Below are 12,394 nucleotides of genomic sequence, written 5' to 3'. Positions count from 1 at the left end.
ATATTGTGTATTATGTGACTTCTTGCTATTTCAATAATCAATTATAAATAATATTCCTTACTAAAACAGCCATCCCATTGATATCAGCACTAACAGATGCAGCTGTGGGAGATGCATTTGGCACTGTGTTGGTGCTTGTCTCACTGATATAGATCTTGGAGGTGGGTATCCCCAGAGTTCTGCTGGCAACCTGTAAAAAGACCAGGCCTCATCATGATATTCACTGCAGAGTTTATTGCTCATGCAATAGGTCATAAACATTTATACGCTTGTATGACTTTAATATTTCTTCACATCCTAAATCCACAAATTCCAGAGACTTCTGTTCTGAATCATACAAACTTCCATGCCATTATGGAAGGTGTGATCTCCAATTATACAGTTTATGGAATAGTCTGCTTTTTACAGGCATGATCTTTCTTCATTTATAGCTGTGACTAAAATCAAAACTCACAGAGAACATTCCTACTTCTTTGTAATTTTATGACATGTTCCTCATCAGTTATGAAAAACTATTGCTTTGCATTTAAAGCAGGATGGATGCAATATCTTTAAAACAGCATTTTGGGTGTAGTATAACCAGTTTTTAATGTAACCTTTTATTACATAGAAAACAATTAGTCCTATAAAAATAACTAACTGGCACAAAAAATAAAGAAGAATGTATACACCCAATCAACTAGGGTCACACTCAAAACAATGAAAAGAAGCCTCTTCTCATGCTCATTTTAATGAATTTCTTGCTTTATTTGAATGTATTTAAATGATATATTGATCACAATTCAGAGGAGCCCTGGGGATAGAGCAGCATATGTTGATTCCTTTCCCCCTTCTTTCTTTTCTCTGAAAACACCCCAAACCAGCATCCATCAAAATCCCAAAGCAACTTGCTATATTGTACAAAAAAAAGTGAAGTGATTGTAGTGTTTGGTTATAAAAAGGACTAGATTTAAATAAGCAACACCTTCCATTAATGTAAAGGAGGCTGCTAGACTGTAGGCACCACCTCTCATAAAAATCTAATGAAGCAAAGCTGGTATTATTAAATCAGTATCAGGCTCTCACATATAAAGTCATAATTTACCTGAATCATCTTGGTATGCAGGCCTTGACCCATTTCAGTCCCACCATGAGTGAGCAAAACGGTCCCATCAGTGTACACATGCACCAGTGCTCCAGCCTAGTACACCAAACAAAGAAATTGGTTATAATTTGTTTGGTACATCATTTCTAGGATACTTTGTAGAGTCACAGCCTAGACAGAATCAGCTTTCCTTGTTTCCCATTGCCCAAGAATTCTATTACAATGCTATCAGTTGAGCAACACAAGTTGTTTCATATTACTTAGATCACCATACAATACATTTAACAACAGTACAATACACTGTTAATGTGTGGGCCTTAGGTCCAAAGCATTTCCTTCAAAGGTAACAGTTATTAGCCTTATTCACAAATCTAATTAACATATGTAGGAAGTGTTGGAAAATTCCAGTATTTGCCTCTACACTGCTTTTGCTGTTTAGAGCAATTGGCTTTTAGATAGGATAGTATTTCATGCATGTGAAATCCTTCTATTTTCCCTCATCTCCAGTAGTTGTCTCACTTCCAGCATTCCTTTTGTCAGTAGCTGAAATGGAAGCATTTTAGCACAGAAAATACAGCACAGAAGTGGTGACACTTGTGAACACAAACTCTTGTCACTTTATTGTAAGAAATAATGAATGGCTCTTGCCAACCTGATTCAAAAAAGGAATTGTGAAGCTGATTCCAAACTTGGTTGGAATAATGGCCATGCCTCTCTTCTTCCAACGATTCTGTCTGTGAAAACAAAACATGTGAGAACTTCATCCTTTTTCAGCATGGTTTCATCCTAAACAGGCACAAAACTTTCACCTGTGAGTTTTCTTTTCCTACACAATTCTGTATGAGAACAAGACTAACATCAGGGAGGAGAAATCTGTAATAAGCACATCAGTATTGCACCCTTCAATTAATACGACTATATGTTGTTTTAAACCCAGTGCAGAAGTGCTTCCTCAAATGATCAAATACACCAACCCCACTCCCATCCCCACCTAGATTTTGAGGTAAGATCAGCCAAAGCTGAAATTTTACTTAAATCAGCAACCTGTTATACTCATCAATGAGTTTCCTTCTGGAGTGATAATCTGAATTTTTGAGGCACTCCTCCCAGCATCTTCTCAGGGTAAATCCTTCTAGCTTTTGATTGAAATGTGTTAAATCTCCTTCATTATACAGATTCAGCTTTCGAACCTTGCCAAAACAAAAGCCACATGAACAACTTTCATTAAGATTTCAAATATCTCTGATCTTTCAAGAAAACAACTTTGCTACATACCATATGCTAAGCATTTCAAGACCAAGACAATCTCTACATTTTTGATGGAAATGGCAACAATAATGTTCTGGCTGACAAGTGCCTCAGTTGGTTTAAAGATAACTTATGTTACTGTAATATTAGTTGACTGAAGGATGCATGCTTTATGGAAAATGTCATGAGTTAGGGAAACACATCAGCATACCTCTTCTGCTGGCAGTCCACACTTCAAGGCAATGTCACTCATCCAGCACTCGGCAACCATCATCCCCTGAGGGCCCCCAAACCCACGGAATGCTGTGTTTGAGGACAGGTTAGTTTTACAGACTTTCCCTATGCCTCTGATGTTTGGGATGTTGTATGAATTGTCCATGTGAAGCACAGCTCTGTCCATAACCTGGTGACCAAAGAAAACACATACACAACAGTCTACTTATTGAATAGTCTATGCAGTTGTTCTTGTTTTCTGATTCTACAAGCATAGGCTGCACCAACAATTAATCATTCACACATGATTCATTCATATGCCAACTGCAAAGATATACCCTGAATAATCATGACATATTAATGGTAATGGATGTTATAATGACTGTTAAATGATGGCATCATTCTGTTAGGCCTGTTACAGACAGCCAAAATAAAGCTGCTTCGAGTCACAGTGGAGATATGGTGTTTCAATTATGCATGCGTCCTAAGAGTCGCACCAAAGCCACGCTCCAGCCCTAAGGACTGGAGCCTGGCTTTTGGACTCTTAGGATGCATGCATCATTGAAACACCATACCTCCACTGTGACTCGAAGCAGCTTTATTTTGGCTGTCTGTAACAGGCCTTAGAAAGCCTAACTGAAACAACAGAGTAAATGGGAGCTGAGTTTTTGTAGCAAATGCTAGAACAGTGCTAAGTAGAAAGATTTGGACATGAACAATTTGTAGGACGTAAACCCATGACGTAAATTCCTGACATCATTGTGCAATGAAAAATAATTTCAAGAGGTGGTTTTTTAGAGAGCTACAACTATATGTCTATCTATATATCTATATCTACAGTTATATGAGAGCCAGCATAGTGTAATGGTTTGAGTGTTCCTACCCCATCACAACTTAATTTTAAGTAAAATATCTATTTAACTTACTCCAAAAGAAAGATCAGCAGAATTTCCTCCATTGCTGTAATAGAGCACATCTAGACTAGTAATCCTTCCATTCTTCTTGAAGCCAACCTGGGGGGAAAGAGGAGAAAGTAATGATTTTGCAAAGTACAGATTTTCTAGTTATAGATGTTTTGACATTCAAGAGATTATCACATGATGCTAAAAAGTGGAGCTTTAACAGGATAAAGGTGTTTTTGCTTGATACTTATCACATGACATTGTGCTCATCCTGCTACTGCCTTGCATTCAGTTATTTACTGCATTGCACCTTTTCATTGGTGGGCAAAACCTGTCAATAGGCCTTCAATCCCACTGCAACTACATGATGTCCTTGGTGCAGGATGTCTCTTCTGTGGCAGTTCCAATTCTTAGGCAGTCACATGGGCCCTTACCACACACAGGGCAAAACGTGGTCGAAACGTCATCCAAACGTTGTGGAAGAGTCAAGGATGTGATCATGCCTGATGCTTCTAAAGTGTAATTGAGGCTTCCCGCTATGGGAATCGTCATGGAATTGTTCACAGGAAAGCCATTTTCTGAATAACAGGATATGCCATTCAGAAAATGGCTTCCCCATGAACAATTCCATGATGATTCCCACAGCGGAAAGCCTCAATTACACTTTAGAAGCACCAGGCATTATCAGACCCTGACACTTCCACAACATTTGGATAAAGTTTCCACCACATTTTGCCCTGCGTGTGATAAGGTCAATGGTGTCAGTGGGTGATGATTCTGCTCCTCTCTTCCTTTCTAGCTCCCCTCGCAGCAATCATGCGTGCCAATATCTTCTCCAAACTGATTGCTGTTTGCTGTTTAGAAGGTAGTGGGACCATTTGTTCCCCATTTCGTATCTTCCTCTGCCCTCCTGCCACCTGATCGGTCTTCCCTGAGTTCCCTGCTGCCCCACCACCACTTGATCTATTTTTCCCATGCTCCCTTTTGCATCCCACCAACTGATCTGTCTTACCTGCACCCCTGCTGCACCCACCATTTCCTGAGCTCGATTCTTCCCCCATGTACATGCTCAAATAAGGCAAAAATAGGAAAGAAGCAGGACAATATGGATCCCAGTGTACCATGAAGTACAGCACGATACTGGTATTAAAGCAGAAGTACAATAATTATTTCTCTCTATTTATGATACAATGCTTGGGCATACAGAACAATGCATCACTCGATTCCTTTTACATTTGTTAATGTAAACTTTGTCAAGATGCTGTCGAGGTACTTATCAAGTTGTTTCAGGTTGTTCTGTTTGAAAACTGCTTCTTGTAAATTCAGAAAGGCAGCAGAATAGCAACACACTCTTTCACACCATCACCTCATTTGCACTTCAGTGGTATTAGTTCCTACATTTGCTTTCTCAAACTTGAAATATAACAGTACCATTTACATCATCCTCATTGCACTGGCTCCTGATGCATGAGTGTTGCTGTTGTTGTTGTTGTTGTTGTTGTTTAAAAAAAGGAAAGAGAGAGCCATAATTGTGCAATTGCTCAACTACATAATGATGCTATTATGAAACCCCACCACCAAACACCACACACCACACACTCAGTTCAAGAAAATGAACACACTCCGTGCTACTTCCACTATTTTTTCCATGTTTTTCTCCAACACTGCCCAGTTCTGTTTTTGTATATTATTTTTTAAACTTTACTCTTTAAGGTATTCTTGAACCCTATGGTTTCTCTGGGCATGAATCCTTAATAGGGTTACATCAGCTGTGCTATTGTACTATTCCTCTTACTAAAAACATATTAATTTAAAATACTGTAAAAAAAAAAAAACATACTGGAGAATGGTGTCCTCCCAGCCCAAGCACCAAAAGTAGCTTGAGGTTTGCTTGCTGAAGCATCCCCAAAAGATTGAAGAATAAAACCATACCCACACCTTGCCCACTATGCTCCCAATATTGCAACAATGCAGAATAAGATACTGACACCCAAAGTGGTTATGAAACCATGACAGGATAAAGTGATTACTTCAAGTGGGAAAAGAATTCATTTCTAAATGACTCAGTCCACAGATTCTGCAGCCACACATATACAGTTGCCCAACCACAGCTTGAAGATATTCACAGACAAAAAAATTCCAAACAGCACACCTTGATTTTGTCATTTTATATAAAGGTCGCCATTTTACTATTATTATTATTATTATTATTATTATTATTATTATTATTAATGTTTATTTATAAAGCGCTGTAAATTTACACAGCGCTGTACATACAATCTTTTTAAATTAGATGGTTCCCTGCCCTCAGGCTTACAATCTAAAAAAACACAACACAAAAGGAGAAGGAAGTGGTGGTGGGGAAGGGGATATACTATGCCATTGTATATACAGTCGCCCATCCTTTCTCACAGACTTGAGGTCCGCAGTCTTGGATATTCACGGAGGAGTGACGTCTGTTGTTGTCAGTGGGATGTGCCACTATGGCAAGCACTGTGCGTGCGCTCGCAAGCACACACCCCATTCAAGCCTGTGGGCTTGAATATTGGTGCATCTCCATTTTCATGGTGGGAGTCTGGAATGGATCCCCCATGAAAACAGAGGGCCAACTATAATGGGACTTTAGCATCCACAAATTTTGGCATCCAAATGCAGAGTCCTGGAACCAAACTCCAGCCAAGGGCCCACTGTACAGCATACTATGCCAATGGGAGAGCCACAATGTCATGCAGTAGTACAATTCCAGTATAACACTGTCATGTGATAAGCTCCTTAATTCTTCAAAATAACTCCTATTTACCTTATATTGTCCCAAAAAGGGATGTCTTCCACCAGAAATCAGCATATCCTCATCTCGATCCAGCATGCATCGTACTGGGCGGCCCATCCTGTAAAGGCATCAAAATTAGGTAGAGAATAAGACCATGGCAGGGCATGATGACATACATTTTTTCAGTCCCTTTTTAGATGGAGACAGAGGGCTATTATCTTGTACTACCACTCCATTGAAAACATCTCATGCCCAATACTTGCCAAGTATCAGGATGGGCTATTACTACTCCTTTTTATCAGGGGGAATGTGGGAGGAGGGAAGTGATTCAGACCATGAAGATGTGGTTGCTCTGAGATCCTGGGGGAAGGAAAAGGTGGATGCACTGAACTTGAGAGTTGTACCTTCATTTCAGCTAAGATCAGCTGCTTCTACATGGTCTGAATAACATCCCCCCCCTCTCTCTTCCCCACCAGTAAACAATAGCAAGGCCTGGAATTTGACAGCTGCTGAGTGGTGGGAAGATTCATAACCATATGTTTGCAGCTATGCACAAATGTAGGATCTTCTCCATTATTTGTTGACTTAACATCAGCAGAACCACATTCTTCTTCGATATAATTGGTGGCAATAAACGAGAGAACTTGTTCTTCCATGAATCTACAGTGCATCCTTGACAGTGAGATTTCCTTTTCACAGGTCTGGTGGTAGACATAGTATTCCACAGAAACATTTCCCCACCTCAGTCAGCTATCTATCAGCAACAACAGACCACACAACAGAAATACAGGTTTGTTCATCTATTAATTTTCCACCGTGATATTTTCCTATTAATCTTCACCTTTTAATTTTCCACCATCAACTACCAACAGTGCTCTTCTACATATGACAAACAAGACAGTCTCTGCACAAAAGAATGAATGGGACCCAAATTTCCCTTAACAGCAGGAGTACACAGCCTTTTCTGCCACATATGATTCTGATTTGGGAGTTAGGGACTATCTGTACACATACATGCCTCACCTTTTCTCAGTATTTTTCAGGTATACATCTTCCAGCTATCAAAAAATGGAAATTAAATCAATTTCCTTATTACAAGTGCTTTCAAATATCTGAGAACTGGCTAGTTTGACTCAAGTGACATTAAAGTCCCTATTATTCCATTAACCTGATATATAACTTTTCTAAAAATTCTGAATATTTAGTGGCAATGCATCATATATGTATTAAACTACTTTTAAAATAACTACTATATGACTTATTTTAAAATACCATGTTTGGAGGGACTGTTTCTTTTCTTTTCTTTTTGTCTAAACAGAAGCTACATTAACATTACAGTTCTACCTCAGTGGAGAGCTCCTTCACCACTTCGAGGATCTGTTTTGGATTAAAGAGGAAACAATTCTAGCTTTGAGCTGAGGAGAATCCAGTAGGTTACAAAAGTTCTAGTAATTTCTGCAATGTAGAAATAGACTTTTCAGGCTGGTGAGTTGTTTCAGGCTAGTTGGCTTGTAGATGTTTTTAAAAATCAACTCAAAAAACAAGTCCCCCAAACTTGTGGCTTCCCAGCTGTTGTTGAACTCCAGTGTCCATCAATAACATTTGTTATTTATACAAATGTTTTCTCTACTTTTGGTAAAGATGTCCATCAAAGACAGACATGAATAAGCATGCACTACAGATCCCAGTTTGCCTCCCACTGAGTTTGTGCTACCTCCACTTCCCTCACAATAGACTTGAAGTCACCACAAACCTCACTTCCTTAACCTCATAAACAATTCTTTGCCTTCTTCCCAACTTTTTCTTTTTTTTCCCTATACAATTATTCTGTTACTTCCAGTGGTGGTTTGTGAATTCCATATCAGTGTGGTGCTGAATCCACTTTCAGATTCAGCCCCAGACCTTTATAGAGCTATTCAAGGTGCTAAACACTATCTCCTAAATAAATTCACCAACTATGATTGCTCCTTTCAAGTTCTGACTAAAATACAGAATAAATTCAATGCAGATTCAGCTACCACCCCTGGATTCTTTCCCCCTTGCATGCCCTGAACAGGAGAAGCATGGCCATTAAGGCTGTGTTGAGGAAGAAGAAAAACTGCAGTTAGTCTGCTAATTCAGAAATCCAGCTAATCCAGAAATCCCTGCTTACTGTAAATAATTGGAATATGTGTAGATGTCTTATTCACACCATTTCCTCTCCCTAAAAGGATAGGGATATATCAGCAACAGGGTATCCAGGCATTGGCACACTCAACTAAAATACCCCCCCTAATCTCTAAAGTTACATGCATGATGGAAAACTTGTGGGATGGGGGTGGCATGGAAAAGACAGATCCTCTCTTCCACGACTGCTAAAAAGCATCATCATCTCTGAATCATAACAGAGTTTGAATGGATATGCAATAAAAGGAGTATAGTCAGCCTTCTAAATCACATGGAAAAGCTCTAGATCTGAAGTATGTGCTTAAGCAGGCAGATAGAAGCCTCTTGATTATCCTAGGATGGTCAGACAAAAACTTCATCCATTCAGAACTTACTTAACTGCAGCCACTGCTACAGCTGTGGAAACAATCGTGCTTCTTGTCTCTTTTCCTCCAAATCCTCCTCCCATTCTCTTCACTCGAACTACAATTCTATTTGATGGGACCCCTAAGGCATTGGCAACAAATTCCTATGGAGGAAAAAGACATATACGTTTACAAACCACAACAGAATATCTGAGAACAAGGCATAAAAGTAATACAGTAATGTGGCAGGAAGAGTGTTGGGCAGGTAGAGTGTTGGGAGAGCCAGGTTTAATTCTCCACTAAGTCAAGAAAATATACTGGGTAGCCATGAGCCAGTCTCTGGCCATCTGACCTACCTTCAAAATGGATACACAGAGACACGTGAACTCATGAGCATGACAAAAAGTAAATAAACTATACACCATAATCAAGTAGATGAAAGGATGGGTGGAGATAGAAAAATATATAGATAACAGACAGAGAGCAGATGATCCATATTAAGGTTAAAAAACCAAATGAGCATGCCACTGTCCTGATGGAAACAGATTCCTCTGCAGCACTCTCCCCATAGTAGCTCCCCCAACTCCCTCAGAAATGTGCAAAGCAATCTAGTAAATGTCACAGATCTTGACTGAGATGAAAAGGCAGATCTCCAAAAAATAAAATAAAAAAGAGAGGACTTTTCATTAGCAGAGCTCCATTCAAGGAAGGTGTCTCTGATTGACAGGAATTTTCTCAGCCCTCTGCACCACAGCCTACACCTACTCTGTGGTATTTTTAAAAAAATATTTTGTCACTTTTAATTCAGTTAAAGTTAATTCCTCAAAGGAAACAAGCCAAAGCATTTCAGATGAGGTACTAAGCCACTTCTACGATTTTAACTTTTCATAGGATGTAGCTTTTTTTTTTTTAAGTGGGGGCTGCTCTTTGGAAGAAAAGAAGCCTGCTTCTATCAGGCTACCTGATGTTCATCAATTTAAAGCAAGCATTTTGAAAACATTATCCTAAGTCTCTGGTTTCTTTGATTATTGATATTTATTCTGATAGAGCTGCAGAGAAGGGCCTGATAACACAGAGAAGCACACCCACACTCAGGCTGCAATGTAACATTCCCTCAGTGTAAATATCTGCACATGAAGGTATGCTACATCAGCACTACACAATCTTCATGCCAAAATAGCAACATTGCACAACATGTATTGATGACTAGGTGCTATTGTGCAATGTACAGCCACAATACACAATCACAGTGCACAATTTTACTCTATGCATAACTCTGCTTCTGCTACTGTCAGGAGAATAATCTGTTGCACTACAGTGAATAATTCACTTACAGTCCTCCCACCAGGACTGTAAAACTAGGGCATGCTCTTATGGGGAGGTAGATGTTATTAATGTTCCTTACATGTGATTTTAAGAAAGTTGTTCAATTACATATGTATTTGTGGTTTTATTTATTTTGTAGTTTTTATATTGTGTAATTTCATTCGATGTTATGTATATTTGATACTACTGTGAACCGCTTTGATCGCTGCAGAAAAGTGGTATATAAATAAAGTTGTTGTTATTATTATTATTATTATTATTATTATGAGTTTTTTCAACAGTCTGTCTCTAAGCTGTATAGGACTTTATAGGTAAAACCCAGTAATTTGAATTCTGCTTGAAAACAGATTGGTAGCCAGCGAAACTGTTTCAGCAAGGGAGTTGTATGTCTTCTATAACCAATGAGTAATCTAGCTGCTGCATTTTGAACCTGCAAAAGATTTCTCAACAGTTTTCAAAGACAGCCCCACATACAATGTGTTACAGTAATCCAAACAGAATGTAGTCAAGGCATGTGTTACCATGACCAGAAATGAGTGCTGCTGATGTACTAGTTTTAGCTATGCAAATGCACTCCTGGGCACTACTGAAACCTGGGCATCTAGATTGAAGGATGAATCCAAGATTCAAGTTTTAGCTATGCAAATGCACTCCTGGGCACTGCCGAAACCTGGGCATCTAGACTGAAGGATGAATCCAAGATTACATCCAAGCTATGAACCTAAGATTTCAGTGAAAGCAAAACCCTGTCCAGCACAGGTTGAATCCCTGTTTCCTGATTAGCCATCCAATTGACCATGAGCACTTCTGTTCTGCCTGGATGAAGCTTCAGTTTGTTTGCCTCATCCAGTCTACTACTGACCACAGACAATGCTTTAGCACTGAGAGAGCTATCTTGGAGTTAGATGGAAAAAAGAGATAGAGTTGTCAGCTGTATAGATAACACTGAATCCCAACTCTCCAGATTACCTCTCCCAGTAGTTTCATATATATGTTAAACATTATGAGGGACAAGGCAGAGACCTAAGTACCACCACAGCCCAATGCTTGGGGTCAAACAGGCATCCTCCCAGCACCACCTTCTTCGTTTTCCCCTTTAGGAAGAAACAGATACACTAAAAAAGGGCCAAGTAATCTGCATTGTGCTCCTATGGGATAAAGTATCTTTAAAAACTGACTATCTGAGACAGCTTCACTGGATGACATGTGCAGATGCAATGGCACAGAAGAATAATGTCTTTGCTACCACCATTGCCATGAGGTAGGCTTTACAATGGGCTCTAGCTCATGTGTAATCGGACTTACTCCAAGTTTTCTGCCATCACCATCAACCAAGGGGCTTGCTTAGCTCCACTCTGTGAGAGGGAACAAGAAGTGATCATTTCTACCATCTGGCCATTTCTCTATTCCAGAACTTTGATTGACATGATTACCTGCCAAGACAACAGAGAATTCTCTAAGAGCTGTCAGGAATTTAAACCTTTCTTCCCCTGCTGCACCCTGAAGAAGATTGCTCCTCTGAAGCTGTGAGATAAACATCAATCCTGAAATAAGTTGTTGTTATTTATACAAATGTTTATCTGATTTTCCCCCTCCCACTGGAAAAATCAAATCAGCCTCAAGAAACTGGCTTACCTGGGTCTTTGTTAAATTCTGGGTAGATACAAAGAGCTCCATCTCCCCATCTTCTTTTTTTTGGCACAGCAATAGTGCAGTGAGTCTCCAGATAAAAATGTTCTTGGCCACCAAGGTACATTTCCCCTGTGGGCAATAAATAAATAAATCTCCAAATCAAAGAATTCTCAAAAATCATATAATCAAATGATTATTTTTAGGAACAATATCAGGCTTTGTCTGATGCAGGGGATTCTATGCAACAAGGCATAGAATCTTAGAAGGGACCACAAAGGCAATCTAGTTCACCCCCTGCCATACAGGAATAAATAGAATCATTCAGTTGGAAGTGACCACAAGAGCCACCTAGTCCAACCCCCTGCCATACAAATACACATAGTCTGAAGCAACTTGAAGCAACCTAGTTCATCAAAGTCCTTATAATCCATGATGTTTCTCTCCAGGTGCTCCAAATCTGAACTCCCACTCTCCTGTTTCCACCACCCTCCTATCACACCCCCAAAGTTACTCTCCCATCCTTCTTTAAAGAGTGGTGGCTGCAACACTGAGAGACAAGAGAGAAGGTGTTCCCCACTCATCCACCTGTCTTTCAGTCACCTGTCTCCATTAGTAATACTGGATATGCTGGGCTTTGGGAGGTATCATTTATACAAGGGATCTTGAAATTGCCAAGGCTGTTGAACGAATAGCTCCTAGAATCACTGGC

General features: G+C 39.5%; 2 protein-coding genes across 3 annotated transcripts in view; one reads left to right on the top strand and one right to left on the bottom strand.

The window, feature by feature from the left end:
• The window catches only part of LOC121924212 (carbohydrate sulfotransferase 9-like), a 32,644-nt gene extending 21,156 nt beyond the window's left edge, over positions 1 to 11,488 (top strand). Inside the window, exon 3 of one of the 2 annotated variants that reach the window (XM_042455447.1) lies at positions 11,466 to 11,488. In XM_042455447.1, the coding sequence (XP_042311381.1) occupies positions 11,466 to 11,473 (8 nt within the window). In that variant the 3' untranslated portion in view covers positions 11,474 to 11,488. Of the gene's footprint in view, positions 1 to 7,535; positions 7,865 to 11,465 lie in introns of those variants that run through there. The other variant, XM_042455425.1, reaches the window with a different exon arrangement.
• XDH (xanthine dehydrogenase) overlaps positions 1 to 12,394 on the bottom strand; it is a 77,993-nt gene that overhangs the window by 11,429 nt on the left and 54,170 nt on the right. Inside the window, 10 exon segments of the mRNA XM_042455403.1 lie at positions 62 to 190; positions 1,085 to 1,180; positions 1,737 to 1,818; positions 2,129 to 2,274; positions 2,544 to 2,735; positions 3,472 to 3,558; positions 6,248 to 6,335; positions 8,758 to 8,891; positions 11,689 to 11,748; positions 11,750 to 11,814. Of these exon segments, the coding sequence (XP_042311337.1) occupies positions 62 to 190; positions 1,085 to 1,180; positions 1,737 to 1,818; positions 2,129 to 2,274; positions 2,544 to 2,735; positions 3,472 to 3,558; positions 6,248 to 6,335; positions 8,758 to 8,891; positions 11,689 to 11,748; positions 11,750 to 11,814 (1,079 nt within the window).

The sequence above is a fragment of the Sceloporus undulatus genome, chromosome 1, assembly GCF_019175285.1.
Source record: "Sceloporus undulatus isolate JIND9_A2432 ecotype Alabama chromosome 1, SceUnd_v1.1, whole genome shotgun sequence".
Lineage (NCBI taxonomy): Eukaryota > Metazoa > Chordata > Lepidosauria > Squamata > Phrynosomatidae > Sceloporus > Sceloporus undulatus.
This window is presented reverse-complemented; position numbering and strand designations above follow the sequence as displayed.